This window comes from Amblyomma mixtum, chromosome 3, assembly GCF_055824585.1.
Source record: "Amblyomma mixtum isolate Tamu chromosome 3, ASM5582458v1, whole genome shotgun sequence".
Classification (NCBI taxonomy): Eukaryota; Metazoa; Arthropoda; class Arachnida; order Ixodida; family Ixodidae; genus Amblyomma; species Amblyomma mixtum.
The window spans coordinates 218,410,412-218,429,922 of NC_143014.1; the positions used below are offsets into that span (position 1 = coordinate 218,410,412).

A 19,511-nucleotide genomic window follows, 5' to 3' on the forward strand; every position below is an offset into this window, starting at 1 on the left:
AATTGCTCATGACTCACTATGACTATATTGTGATATCAGAAACTAAGTATCCATTTTTCTAAAGGACCCCACGAACCGTGTGGTTCTCTTTCTCTTGTCCCGTCATTTTGCGTAGTTGTTTTTTGTTCTCTTAATGTCGTATACCTGAATTTCTCAGAAGCCTTTTATCAGGTTCTCTACATCCAACTTATGCAAAATATTTGCACATAAGGAGTTATAAACTTTTCGGCCTTGGTAATCTTACCTAGATGATAATTTCTTTGTTTATGTAACTATGCGTAGCTGCCGCTATTCGTTGGCCTAATCATGAATGATCAGACTTGGTCCAGTCGATTAAAACTTAACTCGGTGAATTTAATTACATGTTAAATAGAAAGAATCAATAGCAAGCAACTGCACATCTCTCGGAACGCTCGAGCAGCCAGCGAAGCAAACTGCTCGTCGTTCGGCGTCCGGAGTACAACTGATTCTCCCCACGCTGTCCAAAACCCCTTCCAACCGCAGCACCTTTGGATCGGCGCCTGCGCTCACACAAAGAGCTTCCGCTTTGGGTGAGCCGGCAAGGCTCCTAACTGGTTTCTTCGGAAGACCAGAGCGCCAGCCTCCAAACGCCCCCCCCCCCCCCCCCCAGGCGCTCCCCGGGCCAGAAGGACATGTGGCGGAAAGCGACAAGTGGGAGATGGCACAAAAAAAAATACTAATAGGCGGTAGGTTGAGCCCGTCCTTGACCGTCGCGCCGGAAGGTCGCAACAGTTTACTTTGACAACAGATGTTCAGAGGCCCTTCCTGCTTCATCGGCCGCCCTGCAAGGATTAGTTCTGGACCTATTCAATTTTTAGATTATATTTTTGATATTGTGAATGTGCTGGATTCTAAAGACATCTATTCGCAGATGGCTGCGCTTTTACACTACAGTTAGTCTACCTTAGCACCCGGGCACATCAAACTAAAACACAATTTATTTGAAACCCTGACTTCGTTTACTGATTGGGACACGTTTCTAAACGTTGGAGAATGTTTGTTCTCCGTTTTTGGGAAAAAAATCTGCTTCGTGAGATTCGTACTCTATATAGCTGGCGTGACACTGAAGGAATCATCCGTTTCTAAATATCTCGGAGTAACAATTACCGATACCTTCAAATGCGATGTGCATACTGGCACTATATTTATTAGTGCTGTCAAGGCTTTTGTGGATCATAAGCTGTAAACCCTCCAGCGCTACGATGCAGGTGAAGTGGGCAAGGTATAAAGGTTGGGTGGCCTTGAGTACATTGGCGTCTTCATATTGCCGCCCTTATCCGCGAATAGTGTTTGCCACCCGCAAGTGAGCAGGTAAGCTATAAGATGAGCGGGAGTAGCTTTATTTATTTATTTATTTCAAGTTGCCCTCTTGGCCCAGACGGCATTACAGAGGGGTGTGATGCAGTAAAAAAACAATGCAACATACGTAACAAACAGTGCGAAAAAAATGTAACAGAGAAAAAAATCTAACGAGGCTAATGTTATGGTACAGTATTTCGGGAAAGCATGATAAACAATAATAAAAAAACGACATATGCAAAAAGACAGGCAAAACTGAATAAAAGCGTGAACAGTGGATTATTCTCGGAGCTTGTCTGAAAAGCAGACAGTAACGTGGGGTGACAAAAAACTAAACAAAAAGAACTGACATCGCATGGGAAAGATAGCTAATAAGTGGCAACACTCGTTAATGTTTGTCGTTAAAAACGGAGAAGAAAGTTAAACACAATATGAAACTACATAAACACACAACAATATAACTGAAAACTTGAAACTAAAGGAGTTAGAGAAAAGTAACTTCTATGCTTTGTAATGCAATCTTAAGTTTTTCTTGAATACTTCGACATTGTTTGTAAGCACTAGGGCGCAGGCAGACGATTCCACTCTGTTGCTGTTTTAGGAATGAATGAATATTGATAGGATGTAGCGCGGAAGTGTGGGATGCCTAGTTTTCACGGATAATCGATGCGCCACGATACATATGTGGGTGGGATGATCAGTGCATTTTTTAGAATTGGATTGGTGGGGTAAATTTTGAACAAAATGCACAAAGGGGAAATTTTTTTGCGCAGCGACAAGGGTGTTATTGATAAAGTTTTCTTCATGAGTGTTACACTTGGTAAACGACCATAGTCGCCAAGAATAAAACGTGCGGAGCGATTTTGAACTGCTTCAAGGGCATTGGTTAAACCGTCGGTATGTGGGTCCCATACTGATTAGGCATATTCGTGTTTAGAGCGAACAAGTGTTTCATAAAGAATTAGTTTCACAGATGATGGTGCCATAGAAACAATGCGTTTAATATAGCCTAGCATGCGGTTAGCGTTTGCGATAATATAAATAATGTGTTCATTCCAGGTGAGGTTTGATGTTATAATTACGCCGACGTACTTATAAGGTCTTTATGACGTTAGTGAAGCATAATTAAGAAGGTAAGAGGGAGGGCGTACCATTCGCGGCATGCAAAAAAACACATTAGTTTAATTTTGTCCTCTTAAGTGTCATATTACATGTTCGGCACCAACCAGAAATAACATTAAGATCGCCTTGAAGTACAGCTATATCGTTAGTAGTCTTTATTACCCGGTAGACGACACAATCATCAGCAAAAAGTCTGACTGAAGATTTAACAATGTTTGGTAGATCGCTAATGTAGATGAGAAAAAAAAGAGGTGTGAGCACGCACCCCTGTGGGACACCTGAGGTTACAGGAAGTGATGACGACATGTAACCATTAGCGCGCACAAACTGGGAGTGATTAGTTAAAAAGCATTCAATCCAGGCTAGTACATTCTGGTCAATATTTAGTTTGATCAGTTTATAAAGGAGAAGTCTATCGGAAACTTTATCGAAAGCTCGCCGAAAATTCAAATATTTGCAATCAATTTCGAACCCCTCATCAAGTCAATAATGGATCTTCTTTGTAAACGAAACTAATTGAGTTTCGCATGAGAAATGTTTTCTAAAACCATGCTGAGAGGAAGAAAAAAATGACACCGATTCTAGAAAGCTTGCTAAGTAAGAGAAGATGACGTGTTCCATGACTTTGCATGGAACACGTTCTTTGTTCCTCATTTGTGGCTTCACCAGACTCCAAGTCGAATCTTTAGCTTGGCCGACTCTGTGGTACTAGAATGCACAGCGCTGCGAAAGTGTATTTCCGTTAATCAGTGTAAAAATTGTGAAGCCGCTGGTGCATGAGAATGGTACATGATTACACAGATTACCGACGGATTCGCTCAGTCACAGACTGTATAGCTGCGTACGATGATGGCCAATTTAATTCAATCTTGCAAGGGCATGCAGTTTGCACTAATAGCGCCGTTGCTAACATGCTTGATCCGCACATGGTGGACCTAAAAACTCATTTCCTAAAATACTTCGTCAGAGAAGAACTCAACACCAGGCCAGGAAAAAGAGAGCTCGTACCTAGTTAAAAATCGGTATGTTCCCGGTGGCATTGTAAAGGCGTATGAGCAGGCCTGTAAACTTTGGACCCCTTGCTTTTCACATGTCACATCAGGATGCCACAGCACTGCACGTTTAGATTAGAAAGAGAAATGACTGGGAGAGGCGAACTGAACATTCAAATCTAGTGCAGGTGCTTGAAAGTTGAAACTTAAAATTTTGCTGTTCTTGATATATTCGATACATATATTGATTTAGGGCTCAAATTAGCCATCACAGCCTTGCGTCTGTTAGATCGGCAGACCGCGCTTCCGCACAAAACTTGGCGCATGCTAGTATTAAACTCCTTCAGGTCGTTTCTGCGCGAGTTATTCAGGTCATACGGAAATACTACCGAAAGTGAACAAATTAAGGGTTCAAAAAAGATCGGTTCAGGTTGCGTGAATGGAGCAAAGGGTATTATGCGCTGTTGCCTGGAGTAAAAAGCTCTAGATTTTTATTGTGTAGAGATAATTATACGGTTGGAATTAGTGAAGGGTTAAGCCGCGTGACTAACGCGAAATTTTTTCATCACGAAGTTATGGACCATCAGGGAAAACAACAGATAACGTAATTTTTTGGGGTATCTCTAGGCAGTGGTTCACTGTCGGTTTTTTTTTTTCTGGGCGCTGTGAGTAAAGCGTAGGGAATTCAAAACTGTTTGGGTCAAGTGGGCAATTTTGGAGCATACTACGCCTAGCAGCGCTCCCGTAGTGGGCGCTGACATGGCGCGCCCATGTTCCCGGAGGAAGCAGTCAGCAGCACGGTATGCGAGCTGTCGAAATTTTTTTGCCCTTAGAGTGACTGACCACCTGCCATGAGATTATGGCAGAAATAAAAAGATGGTTGCTCATGTTGTATGAATTTACCACCACAATACTGAAGACACACGGACTTATAATTTTGATTTGGCACCGAAAATCGCATAACACATCTGCTTGCGGTAAGCCCTATTATTACCATTTTCTCCCACCACGAGACCACATCTCGGTAAATTACCGCTGATGTGTTTTACCCTGTTACTAGGCAATGTTGCAAAATAGTAGCATATGAAATGCAGTTTTTTATTTACCTTCAATATACACCCTACTTCGAAATTTCTACTCTCGCGTTGTGTATAATTTGCGAAAAACACCGCAACTATAATAATTATTAACTACTGATTTAAAGACTTTTACTTATGTTACAAGCAAACGAACATAATTTTGGCCTTGTTAGTGCCGAGTGTATTGGAGCCCTTTCGTAAGAAAAAAAAATTGAAATGAACACAGAACAAAGTAATGACAGAACGGTACTGCTTTCATAATGAAAAATAAAGAACAAAATATGGTGTCTTTCACTGTCAGACAGTTGTATGCAAATGTTCCTTTTGCGGAACATTGCAATATGGCAGTAACAAAATTCATACACACGCGACTCCTGCCTCAGAGTGTCGCGCGTAACGCTGGCTGGCATAAACATCTTTCCATTCCGTCTATCAAATGTGTGGACAGACATCTGCGGATGTTATCGGGCAGCGCGACCGTGGACAGCGTCCCATGCCAATGCTACATATGTCGTAACCGCCGCATCTCTTCGGGATCTTACCTGCTGGTGACGTGGGACGCCTGAGAGTCGTTTCGAAGCAAATGTGGCGTCTTCTCGACCGCATCTACTATGCGATGACGGCAAAGATTGCACGAAGAGAGAGGCGAGATGCATGCAGAGCGTTGGCACCCCCTCCCTCCTCCCTTACACCCACCCGATGTGACTACGACGAAGGCTATCCGAAGTGTAGAGGGCTACGTAATCGCGTACCGCAGCCACGCGTGACTCGTCATGGACGTGCGTACCATAACTATGCTCGATAAACTACCTCGGCTTCTGAAACGCTGAATGGGATACAGCTCGCACCGTGAAAGAAAGTAAAATTCAAGCGCAGTCGTTTTTGTCCGTAATTTCATCTCTAAAATGTTTAAGGCATGGCAGGCAGCTGTAAAGTTGTTTCAGATTCAAGAGAAGGAAATTTGCAATGCGGAGGTTATAAAAGCTTTTTAGACGACATTAGCGTTCTGTATATGGGAAACGCCAGTGTTCCAAAAATTGAATGTGGGAAAAAACATGAGTGCTCATTGTAAATGAAATTGAATTTAATTTTCACAGTTATTGTAGAAAAAAAAGTGTGTGAATTGTAAATTACAATTTTCGTGTTTGAAACAACTTGCTTCATAGTGCGGCGTTTAAAAGGTTTAGTGCACAGTGTCTCTTCTTTCAGTAGTGTTCGTCATGTTTTACCGCAGTTTACACTCTCTCCAATGCGCCCTTCGATGAAAAGCAACGCCTTCGCATCGTCGACCATGTGTTTTTTGCTTTTGTCACTAGATGGCGCCGCAGTGTTTTTCGTTTCTTGGGTGGGCGTGTAGTGGAGCGGCAGCCACGGTCCACTAAAATTTCGCCGTCGAGGTGCCCTTCCCTCCGCACCGACAACTTTGGGCGTGAAACTAAAATGGACGTTACTCTATACTAAAGATCTCCCATAAATATCTGGCAGGGAGAGAGCAATAGGGAAGTATATGGTGCACCATTCCTGTCGCTGGGCAATCGCAATCGCGCTCGCTGATCCTGGTTTCCAGCATCAGGCGTATACATAAAAATGGGCGCATGCACTGATAGAAAAATTCTCAGTAAAAATATTCCACAGCATTTCCAAGAACACCGTTGCGGAATCCACCACCTTATACAGCAAGCTTTCCGTTGGGCTGCTTCGTGTTTCGTCTCTTCAAGCTCGCACGCTTCCTGAAGATCATGAAAATGCACACCAAAAATAGATTAATCCTTTCACAATAGGGCCACACGGTTTTTTTAACGTATATAACATTCCTTTTGAGACTTTGCTCACAGGTCTCAGCACTTAATTGTTTAGTATTCGCATGATATTACAACTCATTATTTTGAAAAGCGCCAGAGAACACGAATTTCTGCTTGTTCTGAACGGCAAGTGCTGTTAGAAAACAGATTGATACACCCTAGTAGTCACATTTGGCAATATAAAACTTGATTATTTTATATATATTGTTTTATATATAAACAAAATAAAACGTAGGCTTGGTGCTCAATAAATATGTAAACGCTTAAAAAGAAAAGAAAATTTTCTCACTCTCAGACGCGCTACATCAAGATGATTTGCTATGGTGCTGAAACAGGTAGTGGCCATATCATTCTTACTGCATCAGGCAAAATTGTTTACGCCGAAGGTTTTTGCAGCGCTAGCAGCTGACCTGAGCTCGAGCGGAAGGTAGTTTTAATAATACCTATAACATCACGCTTGCCTTAGGAACAATCAATATTGTACCAGCGCACACAGTCTTGCCTTTGACGGCGGTGGACTCCTGCGTAGAGATCTAAAATTTAAAGATCTCACCACTCGGATATAAACAGTTTTCTCCGTTTTACTTTCTTTAAAAAAAAAACAGAGAGCTTTGGAAAAGAACTAAAACGCAATTCATTAAGCACATTTGTTTCGTAATTCTGGAATAAGTAAAAAAAAATATATTTTTCGTCAAAAACAAAGATGCTGCGATGAGTTTTCAGGAAAAGATGGTGACGTGCTGTATCAAATATAATCGATGCAAAGCATAGGATAAGCGTGGCTCGGCAGTGCTGGGTAGGAAGATGCTTGCTTGTGCGCGGTTTCTTACGTTCAGATTCGAGTGCACATACTCAAGATTTTGAATGCGCTCTTCCCAAAGCCTGTTACGCAGATTTGTACCCCTATTCCCCATCCGCGGCCTCCTTTCAGAGGACAAAGACGATAGGGGAATTCCGAGTTACCGAAATACGAATGACGTCGTCAGTTGGTTGCTACAAAAACCTTGTCGCCATGTGTACAGCTCCGGATGCTTGGCACACTCCCAAACAGATAATTTAGACCGACTTTTATAATTCCTGAGGAGGACTCTGGAGGTAACTTCGTTTGGAAAATTTCATGACCCAGAAGATGAAAAAAAAAACAAAAACAAAAAACGCTTTTGTTCCCTAATTTTTCTAGGATTTTTTTTTTCAAGCACACACATCTCTACTCCTGTGGGAGCTGCTGCGTTCTTGCGCAGCGACGCAGGCAAGCAGTGACGGGCGCTTACTCTAATGATACGGCGAATGATCAGCGCCCGCTAGTTCGTGCAAGGATTGAAGTTTGGATGACGCAATTCATCACGAGTTTTGTGATGTTGGCTGAGATTGAGAGGGTGGGTTCATGGTTAATTACTATATGATGAGAGTGCATATTCGTCGGCGTTTATTAGCTCTGTGATGTTTCTGCTTCTTGCATTTTGAATCTGTCTACTTTGTGCCAAGCGAAATACGTGCATGTGGGCGTATTACCTTTTACTACGGGCTATCATCTGAACTCCATATCCATGCATGCCTTTCATGACATTTTCTTGTGTGTCGATTTGGTTTCGAAAGAAAACTGTCCTGATGCGGTATCTACGAAAAATTGCTTGTGCTTCCTGATATCCAAGTTGAAGTGGCCTGCAAACACGAGAGGCGAAGTGCAATCCAAACGGGTGCGAGAAGGCTAGATAGATTTCAGGATATTTTCCCAGGAGGCGTTCGCCGGGGCGTCTTGTTCAGATCGTGCCCAATCCGATAACTTCGAAGTAAGCAGAGGCATGAGGCACGGCCTGCGTGCGAATGGTGGCCACGTGAGCTTTGCCGCGCGGACGGCGCCGACGACTACGCGAAACCTGGGAACGAAGCGAATACAGAAAGAGCTGTAAAATTTCATAGGACTGGCGCACTTTGAAAAACGCTTCAGAAACGGAGTGCGACGCTTTGGCAGAGTGCACGTTTTCTTTTTTTTATCTTATTTTTGTTTTGTAGGTTCGTAGCGCGTTCATGCTTCGAAAGTAGCCGGGGTGAAACTCTTCGACTAGGAGCATGCACCCTGCAGTCATTGTTTGCTAAGGCCGCTTTGTTTAGATATATACATTTTTATTTCTTTCATAGTTATGTACACAAAGAGAGAAAAACACGGCAGACTTCCGCGAGAGCACTTGGATCTGCTGTGGCTGTAGTCGACTGTGTAGAATCTTCACTGCAGCCAACAGTGAGAAATGCGAACATGCATCCCGGCACGCACAATAAAGAAATGATGTCGATTTGCGGTAATACCTCGGTGCGTACTACTGTGATGGGATTACGAGCATTGAACACCACTGGCAGTCCGAGTGTGAGGTCTAACAAAGTCATCGAAAATCTGCTGTGAGTTCTTTATGAATATTACGAAATTAAATCCTGTAAACACACTCCTTGGGAGTGTGTCAAACCATTTCAAACTGAAGCTAAATATATATGATGATCTTTGTACTTCATCAAGCCACAAGTTTGCATTCTTTATAGGCAGCACGAAAAAAAAGGTTATTTGAAGCTTTAACTTTTGTCGTGAAAAAGAGGTAATCGATTGATTCCTGTTATCTAACCTTCAGAAACTGGTCAAGCAAAGCTAGGCAGCCGAGTTTCGGACGCTAGAAAACGCTTCGCCTCTAATCTTATTAAGTAAAGTGACCACTACTAACACACTTGAGCAAATGACCGATTGTCGTTTTTATTTTTTTTAGTGAGTTGTGCGTGAATAATAAAGCGCTTGCAGAGAAGGAAGTGAGAAGGAAAGAAATTAAGACAGAAGCAAAGGAAAATAAAAAAGAGAGGAAAAGGAATGAGCATAAAAGATAACTGCACTTGCATCCGCTAGCCACCCTGAAAATTGGAAGGGGGATAGAAAGCCAAAAAGTGAGAAGGTGAGAGAGGGTGACATAAAACGCGCAGTAATAAAGGTTTCTCTGTTCTGAACTTTCTTTTAAGTGTTCTTGACTGTCGCAAACCTAGTGCAAGAGCTTGTACAAAAACTGTACATAAGCCTAAAACCCAACTCCGCTACCTTCTGCACCTTATGGGCAATGCATAAGTGTAACAGCCGCTAGACCACGAGCCACCATCAATGTTAGACAGGCACAGTGGATGGAAACAATGGGACAAGACTCAAAAACAGCTGGCAGTGATAGTCAACGCAATCTATCTCGATTCAAGTTAGCCTGTCTCGGAGAACTGCAACATCTGCGTTCTAAGAATAATATCGTGACACCTCTGTGTAATAATGGTTATAATGTAATGTCATTATCGTGAGTAACAAGAAACCACGGCCGGAGACGTAGACATGAAGGGATTCGGTGAAGGGATGCTGTCACCACGTTTTGCAAGGAAACTGTGGACTGTGTCTTGCGTGGCTGCATTTTAGGCAAAATTTTACGCAAAAGTGGTACGGAAAGAAACAGGCGTAGAGATCATGTGTGATTTAAAGGCAGCAGGACATGCTTCTGTGAAAATGAAGCGGGTGGCTATCACATGTCAGGACAAATTTCTTGGCCGAGTAGACACATAAAACCACGTTTAGGAATGGGTAGCATGTTGCTCTTAGGGCAGTGCTCTTAAAAAATAATCGGAACACCTTCACCTTGCATCCGAACACTTCAGATGCCGCAGATTATACAAGGAGCCCCCACATCCCACATGGAGCAGTCGGAGTTGCTCTGCGACCTTCCTGGCCGCAAGCATGGAGCTACATGCGGCGAGCTCTCGCCGTCTTCTAGATGTGAACAGCGACTCCGCAGGCGTGCGAATGCTGGGGCTGCGCTCCTCTGCCACTCCAGCCGGCCGTGTCTTCGAGCGAAATGGTGGATGGCGGTGCCTTGGATGGGCCTGGACGGCCCGACTTCTCTGGGCCAGCTTCTTCGTCCTGCGTTCAGAACAGCGAGATGACATCAAGGCTATGCAATCGGAGTTGCAAGGAAATGCAGCCGCTGTCTTTCATTTTATTCCTCACAAAGCCCACACAGAACCGCCACCAAGGAAAAGCGAAATTCATTAAAGCGTAACACTGGACACCTTGCTTTGTATGTACGAGTACACGCCACATGCTACAAAGCAAGCGTGACAAACCAAACAAAATAAAAGGTGCGCTCAGTTTCAGTTCTAATTCAGGTGGAAGCGTGCGCTAGGGAGGGTGGTTTTGACGAAATTAAAGAAAAAAATATCAGGTGGCTCATTACACCATTAAACTATCTGCTAAGCGTGTGACATAGCGTCTGCAGTAGTGTTTAGCATCGCAGTGCCGCTATTCGACGGCTTTTTACTACAAAACGTGCATTACGAGCATGAAACCATGTTCATATATTAGTTTCGTTTCGTTAATTTATCCACTTTACAACCCTTCGATTAAGGTTGCATGATATTTTCCGCAGAGTATGTTCAAAATTATTCGCAAAGTCCACATTACAGCTGCTGGGCAACAAGCGCAAAAGAATTCAGCACCTGTTACGATGCAGCGATCTTTTCTTAGCTCCTTCCTCAGTGTGTGAAATTGGTATGGGGAGGGCAGCTTGTTAATTTAAGCCGGGCGGGGCTGAAGGGGGTAGGGAGAGCGGTAGGGGTGACCTGCATTTCGCAAAATTTGGGCATAATATAGTATATTAAGTTTGCATGTGTCATACCTTCTAAACGGGCGAATATATTTCGAAACGTCTGATACTCACTATGCATGTACTCAGACATAGGAAGCCTCAGATAAGCCCATACGTCATGCGAAAGGTGAGGATAATAAAGCATTGATTTGCAGGTGAAATGCAGAAAAAAAACCTGTGTGCTACAGCAATGTCCGTGCGCTTTAAAAAGGCCAAGGTAGAAACCAACATGGAGACGCGCACAAGGTTCTCCCTAATAAGGTTAAACACGTTTGACGTTAAACACAACCGGCCTTATGAGGCCACGCGAATATGTTTGCCGTGCCACCTGCGCCTTTTTTACCGGCTAAAGACGCGGTGAGACGTACCCCTTTAAGTTGCAGTGGGTGTACCTCAGTGTGGAGGGGTGCATTTAGTACTAGTGTTGTAATGCCTAACCATTTGAAAAATGTGGCCTATTCTGGCCCCAATGTACGAAGAAAAATTCTGCACGAGAATCAGTTACAGTTCACTTCAAAATCTCGAATTTTAAGGCGTATTAGCATGCATTCTACCTACATCTACTTGCACAAATGGCACAAAGCCTCCATGCATTGATGCTTGGACAATTGTAAATGCCACAGAACCTCAGCAAATCTCCACAAGAAGACTTGCGTGAGCAGTCGTCTTTAACTTCCAAGAAAGAGACGCTCCCAAGGTATTCGCCGGTCAGGGTGAGATATTATGCTCAAATTGCGTTCAAGAGTTATACTTGAGGAAGAAACAGGTGCGCGTGCTAGATGAGGTCACTGTTTCATGTATTTTTGTTTACAACTGTTTGGCACTGCTTCACTGGCTCTCAACAAGTTGTTGGCAGGGAAAGTAATCTGATTTTATTAAAACATCGCCTAGAGCCTACACTGTACTCTGAGATTTTGTTTATTGGCTTGAGCTGACGCCTTATTTGAATAGGAGCCGTTTTCAAAAAGCGGCCTATGTTCTATACTCTTTAAGAAAATGGTCGGAGAATTCACTAAATGACTACTGACCCAATTAGTTGTCCCACAGATCACTACTTTCTTAGCAACTGAAGGTGGTACAAGTAGAACTAGCAAAAGTTACTGCCCTAAGAAGCTAATGAATAGCACTACAGTCACAAGTAGAAAAATACTTTTATTAACTAAAAAAGGAGTAAAAACCATTTTCGCACATATTGTTTGGTTTTAGTACGATGTGTTGGCTTGGCTTGCTAAATTCGTGCACACACTGTAGAAATAAAACTCCGCACGATGCCCGGCACCAGAGAGGGCTACCAGTTCGTGCTGACCGTAAATAACGCACTTCGATTGGGCATGCCGTGTACAAACCTTGTGAGCCGACGGCATCAAACAACCCTACCGGGCACACAGAAAGGTTCAGGATGCAAGAAAAGCACATATCAGAGTCACATAAGCGCGACGCGTGCCCTACATGCACGCGTTTTCTCCGTCTTATATACTACTCCGTAAGTCTACCTCTCATATATGGGCTAGTGGCTACCACCCTCTGAGCTATGATAACAGCCTTAATTATGAAGTGGCGATTGTAGAAACAGGTTAGTCTACCTATCCGCAAGACGCTGTAGAAATGTTTAATTACTAGACCATTTTATTAACACAACATCCGTGTCAATTATCTTCTACTACTTCATTTTAGTGTCAAAGGAACGACTACTAAGCAGGTGCTAACTAGCAATCAAAGGTAGTAAAAGTTAAGAATCGCCGACATTTACTAACTGCCTTGAAGAGGGTAGAACTGTTTAGTAAAAATACAGTGATATGCTGTAAGGCTTAGTAATTGTTGCAGTTGGTACATTTTTACTGTTTCTTTTTTACACTGTATAGCCTCGAGATAGCCTCTTTGCGTACTTCCTGTTGAAGATTTCCGGCAAAGCTGCCGAGAATAGTGGAAGCACTGCAAAAGTTGTATGGACTGCTAGCGGTCGCACTTAGACGGCAGCGACAATAAGTTTAAAGGAAAATTGTTGAAAATAATTTTTTTCCGCACAAAGCTCTTATTATCAACACCATCATCGGCTTCACCCCATGCAGGACAAAGACCTCTCCTGCTGACCTCCAGTTAACCCTATCCTGCGCCAGTTGCATCACACATTCTCTCTGCAAACTTCTTAATATTGATACGTGCATCCGAAGAGATAGAAGTAGTGCATGCAGGAGAAGAGGAAGAAGTTAGTTCGCTCTCGCTCGCGCGCTTGGCCACTGAGGGACCGCCGCAGGCGTGCCTGGCTACGGTGTGACCCCGCCGACCCCCATGAGTCACATCGCAACATATTCTGCAACCGCACCTGCTACAGCTGGGCCACGCCCTCGCAAGTCGGATTTGTGGCGTACACCGGACCGCAGGCCTCTCTGCTACCACTGTGGGGAGCCTGGTCATCTCTACCGCGCCTGTCCGTACCGCCAAGTGGGCCTTCGCGGTTTCCATCCCGACGCACCCTGCCCTCAGAACGGCGAACGACCGCATGAGATTGCGCAGCATCTCTGGGCACGCCAGAACCCTGCCTACTCTGGAAGGCGCGAGTCCCGTTCCCCTTCGCCGCTCCGTTATCGCTCTTCCAGCCCTGGCCGCCAGAGTAGCTCTGCTGGCCGTCGCTCGCCGAGTCCGCGTCGGGAAAACTAACACCAGCGACCTCTGGAGGCAAGGCCGCTGACTTCGGGACGTGTCAAGATCCTCCATCGCGAAACCCTCGAGCCGACGATACCCGGACAGAGAGAGGCAGCGACAGTATCAGATACGCTGCATCCGATTTGCGTGTGACAATTGATGGCACTGAGATTACCGCGCTGCTCGATACCGGTGCTGATTACTCTGTTATGAGCCGTGCCTTTGCTGGAGAACTTAAGAAGGTTCTGACACCGCGGATGGGGACCCCCATTCGCACCGCTGGTGGCCACCTAATTTCCCCTGTGGGCAAGTGCACGGCTAGAGTTGGGATTAGTGGTTTCACGTACGTTGGTGAATTTGTCGTACTCCCCGAGTGTTCCAGAGACGATTCTGGGGATCGACTTCCTGCAGTCGAACGGCGCTGTGATTGACTTTCAGGAGGCACGTGTCACGTTCTCGACCAAACAGGCCGTGGCGCGCTTTGACTCCCGCGATCCCTGCAGCAACGCTCTGCGCATTGTCGAGAACGACGTTACGGTGCCGCCGCGGTGCAGTGTTCTGGTGCTCGTGCGGAACGACCTCTTTCACGACTACGAGGGCCTAGCGGACAGCCATAGTCCACTGCTGCTTAAGCGGGGACTTGCCGTTGCAAGAGGTCTCGTCCAACTACGTGACGGCCGCACCCACGCCCTCCTGACTAACTTTGCCAATGAATATGAGAACCTGGCCAAAGGCATGGCTATTGCCTTCCTCCACGACGTTGCTGAGGTTCAAAGTTTGTGAACCGTGGGAGGACCCACTCCGAAGTATGCTGGCCCACATCACGTTCTTCACAGAGTCAGAATAAATCGTGCCCTGCCGTCGGTTCAGAGGGATCTTCTGTCGGACCTCTTGGCAGACTTCGCGGACTGTTTCGCTACTTGCTCGAAGGTCGGCCGAACTCCACTCGCCAAGCATCGTATCATCACTGATGACACTACGCGACCCGTCTGTCAGCGCCCATATCGTGTTTCCCCGGTGGAGAGAGAAGCCATTCAGAATCAGGTTGCCGAGATGCTTGCAGGCGATGTCATTCAGCCGTCCACCAGTCCGTGGGCATCGCCTGTGGTTCTTGTCAAAAAAAAGGACAATACTCTGCGTTTCTGCGTGGACTACAGGAAACTTAACAACGTGACCAAAAAGGACGTTTACCCGCTGCCCAGGATAGATGACGCGCTCGGCCGATTGCGGAACGCCAGATACTTCTCGTCATTGGATCTTAAAAGCGGGTACTGGCAAATCGAAGTGGACGAGAGAGACCGGGAGAAGACGGCTGTCGTGACGCCTGACGGCCTCTATGAGTTTAAAGTGCTCCCATTTGGTCTGTGCTCAGCACCGGCCACGTTCCAACGCATGATGGACACTGTTCTCTCCGGCTTGAAATGGCAGTCCTGCCTGGGGTACCTGGACGATGTCGTTATATTTTCGACCACCTTTGACCAACACTTGGAGCGGTTGCGCATTGTGCTACAAGCGCTCAAATCCGCGCAACTCACCATCAAAGCCGAGAAATGCCATTTTGGCTTTGAGGAACTTCGCTTTCTTGGTCACGTTGTCAGCGCACAAGGTGTTCGCCCGGACCCTGACAAGACCGCTGCCGTCTCAGGTTTTCCACGCCCAACTCACAAGAAGGCCGTTCGCCGGTTTTTAGGCCTGTGCTCCTATTATAGGCGCTTTATTCAAGATTTCTCGAAAATCGCGGAACCGCTGAACGCACTGACCCGTGACGACATGCCCTTCCTGTGGAGGACCGACGAAGAGGCTGCATTTGTCGAGCTTCGCAGCCGTCTGCAAAGCACTCCGATACTCGGCCATTTCGACGAGCATGCTGCCACGGACATCCACACTGACGCCAGCAATGTTGGCCTTGGTGCAGTACTGATCCAGTGACAAGACGGTGCAGAACGGGTCATAAGTTATGCTAGTCGAACACTTACGCGCTCCGAGACGAATTATTCTACGACGGAGAAAGAATGTCTTGCAGTGATATGGGCCATCTGCAAGTTCCGACCGTACCTCTACGGACGACCTTTCCGTGTGGTAAGCGACCACCACTGCTTATGCTGGCTGGCGAGCCTCAAAGACCCCTCAGGACGCTTGGCTAGATGGAGCTTACGCTTGCAAGAATACGACTTAACAGTAGTTTACAAGTCTGGCCGTAAGCATCAGGATGCAGATTGTCTGTCGCGCGCGCCTATCCCAATCAATACCGAAGAAACCACCGATGATTTTCCTTTCCTGGGCTCTGTTAGTACCACCCAAATGGCGCAGCTTCAGAGGGCGGACACGGAGTTGGCGCCGCTCATCGATTACCTCGAAGGCAGTGAAGCTCCCATTTCGCGTGTTTTTCTTCGAGGGCTTCACACCTCCACTTTACGGTCTGGTGTTCTCTACAAGCGCAACTTTGCCAACAGCGAAGAAGTGTTCCTACTTGTCATACCATCACAGCTGCGATCTGAGATCTTGAGTGCCTGTCATGATGCACCATCCGCCGGCCACCTTGGAGTCAGCCGTACACTCGCGCGGATTAGACAAAAGTATTATTGGCCCAGGTTACTCCCATCGGTGCGGGCCTACGTCAAAACATGCCGTGAATGCCAACGTCGGAAGACTCCTCCATTGAAACCGGCCGGATTTCTTCACCCCGTCGATCCACCGAAGACCCCTTTCCATCAAGTGGGCATGGACCTCCTTGGTCCATTTCCGAAGTCTTCGTCTGGAAAGCGTTGGATAGTCGTTGCGACTGACTATCTCACACGGTATGCTGAGACCACGTCTCTTGCCAAAGGCACTGCTGCTGAAGTGGCGCAGTTCTTCGTCCACAACATTGTCTTGCGTCATGGAGCACCCGCCGTTGTTGTTACTGACCGGGGAACTGCTTTCACGGCCCGCTTAACCCAGTCCGTGATGACTCTGACGCACACGAGCCACCGACGTACTACAGCGTATCACCCGCAGACAAACGGGTTGGTAGAGCGACTGAACCGCACACTAGCCGACATGCTATCAATGTACGTTGACGTCGAGCACCGAACTTGGGACGCCATTCTGCCGTACGTAACATTTGCGTACAACACCGCCCTGCAGGAAACAACCGGACTGACCCCCTTTCAGCTTGTCTTCGGTCGCCAGGTGACCACTCCGTTGGATGCTATGTTGCCCGTCGACCCTTACTGCGACTCTGACGCTGACATCGACGTAGATGCCTTCGTTCAGCGTGCTGAGGAAGCGCGTCAACTGGCCCGCCTGCGCATCCACCGTCAACAGGAGACTGACGCCACTAGGTGCTACTGTGGACGCCGTTTCGTCAGTTATGCTCCCGGCAACCTTGTGTGGATTTGGATACCTGTTCGTCGCCGCGGGCTCTCTGAAAAGCTGTTGCGCCGATACTTCGGCCCTTACGAAGTAGTGCGCCGCATCAGTGATGTAACTTATGCAGTTGCTCCGCCCCGACAGCTTGTTCATCGCGCCGGTCGCACCGAACTGAAGTCGTACACATTGTTCGCATGAAGCCTTACCACGACCGGCTACCTGACTGAACTGCGGTTCACTGCAGCTGTGTTCTCCCCTTTCGGTGACTTTTCTCTCCTAGCCGCATAGTGTCGATGCTGCAGAAGAGGGGGGCAGTGATACATGCATCCGAAGAGACAGAAGTAGTGCGTGCACGAGAAGAGGAAGAAGTTAGTTGTCTCTCGCTCGCGCGCTTGGCCACTGAGGGACCGCCGCAGTTTTGTCGTCTCAGCTCCGGTGTTCTATTTCGCGTTGCACGCTACAATATCATCCGCTCAACTGACTCTCTTTCGTCTCCTGCTGCTCTTGCCATATCTTGGAATATAATCAGTTACCAGAAGGGACCATCTTTTTTAAGCCCTCCGCATGACATGCCCTGCCCATGCCCATTTATTTTTGACTAAAACTATGATGTCATTAAAGCGCTTGTTCCGTGACCAAGTTTGATATAGTCTGGTAGATTTTTCCTTTTTTTTCTCCTTTCCTCTTCCGCCGCCACGGTGCCTCAGTGGTTATTGTGCTCGGCTGCTGACACAAAAGACGCGGGTTCGATTCCGGCCGCCGCGGTCTCATTTCGATAGAGGCGAAATGCTAGAGGCTCGTGTACTGTACGATTTCAGTGCACGTTAAAGAGCCCCAGTCCAGCGAAATTTTCCGGAGCCCTCCACTACGGCGTCCCTGACAGCTTGCGTCACTTTGGCGCGTTAAACCTCATATACTAAACGAAAAGAATAATTTTTCTTTCCATGCGCTGCCCTGAAAATTATTTCTACGCCTTTCGTTAGTCCGCCGAAGTGTGCGGCCAATTTATAAGTACTGACAAGATATAGCTTTTATATACTTTCCTCTTGAAGGATACAGGTGAGCTTCTATTCATGACCTGAGGGTACCTGCCCCAATCTTTGTCGCCTACCTACTTCGCTGTCACCTTCGTTCGCTCGCTGAGCGCCTTATTAACAAATAATGTGCGGTGAGCCAGTCTTTTGCTGCATCACGCATTGCAGCATCACTGTTAAAGTTTTGGCGTAATGCAGACTAGGTTTAAGGTCCGGTCAGATATTGTTCGAGATACGAAGCCTAATAGAAGCGAAAGTAACACAGTGGCATGGGTACACACGGTACGAAGCAGAAAAAAAAGAAACAAGACCTATGACGTCAGAAAAAACAAGGTGCCCACATTGATTTTGCAAGCCATATTGTACCCGTGAGTCTCTCTCTGTCTCAATCCCCACCCCACCCCCAACTCCTTTCTTGCTATTGAAAGCCAGTTGAGGCAGGTAGTTTTATTAAAGTTAACAGTATCTAGGAACCAAACTACCGTTGCCCTCATTTTATTCGCCGAGTTGATTTACGCCCAGAGTGAAGCTGTTTCGTCAAGCGAGTCCCTATGTATTCTAAAGTATGGCTTGGCGAAATACTTTGGTCGACATTAAAGGTTATGCGTGTTTATTTTGCGAAGAGCAGAATAGAGCGTTCGTACTACCCTTCATGCGGGCAGTTTGACATGTCACTGAGTTGCTGTGTAACGACCAGTTTCGCCAACGGAATCAGAGAGGGCAGAACACGTGCGGCAAGCTCGCTGCAGCGATGATGCCCATTTTTACGCTCCCTCGTACCTCGGCGTGCAGTCGTCCGTATGGAGTGGCGTAATGCTGGCTCTGGGTCTCATGTTTGAAGCGGTCCACCTGCGCCTTGTAAGCAAGCATGCCCGAACAAATGGCCACCAGGCTGAGAGCGAACAGGAGCACTCCGGCCATCCAGACGGGCTGGTACTGGAGCCATACAAAGCCAGCCACGAATGCCACCATGCCGCAGAGCCCAAGCACGAGACCGATCACCGTGGTGGCAAGAGGACCCCACAGACTTGGCTCGCGGCTGCGGCGCGGAATGCTGAACACTGGAGGCTTCATCCTCGTCTCTGAAGAAGGATACGGAAGAAAGAAAGAAGGAAAGAAAGAAAGGAAAAAGGAAGGAAAGAAGCAAAGAAGCAAAGAAGGAAAGGAAGAAAGAAAGGAAGACGGAAGGAAAGGAAGAAGGAAATAAAGAAAGAAAGAAAGGAAGGAAGGAACAAAGAAAGAAAGAAAGAAGGAAAGAAAAAAAGAAGGAAAGGAAGAAAGAAAGAAAGAAAGAAAGGAAGAAAGGAAGAAAGCAAGAAGGAACGAAAGAAAGGAAGAAAGAAAGAAATGAAGAAAGAAAGAAAGAAAGAAAGGAAGAAAGAAAGGAAGAAAGAAAGGAAGAAAGAACGAAAGAAACAGGAAAAGAGCAAGGAAGAAAGAAAGGAATGAAGGAAGAAAGAAAGATAGAAAGAAAGAAGGAAAGAAAGAAAGAAGGAAAGAAAGGAAGAAAGGAAGAAAG

General features: G+C 46.3%; 1 protein-coding gene across 2 annotated transcripts in view; it reads right to left on the minus strand.

Moving 5' to 3' along the window:
* Positions 1-1,355: 1,355 nt before the first annotated feature.
* Positions 1,356-19,511, minus strand: part of LOC149353706 (uncharacterized) — a 42,618-nt gene continuing 24,462 nt past the window's right edge. For both annotated transcript variants that reach the window (XM_089582747.1, XM_089582748.1), the window contains exons 2-3: positions 18,773-19,074; positions 1,356-10,240 (exon numbers count right to left, since the gene is read on the minus strand). In XM_089582747.1, the coding sequence (XP_089438873.1) occupies positions 10,091-10,240; positions 18,773-19,066 (444 nt within the window). In that variant the 5' untranslated portion in view covers positions 19,067-19,074 and the 3' untranslated portion in view covers positions 1,356-10,090. The remainder of the gene's footprint in view (positions 10,241-18,772; positions 19,075-19,511) is intronic.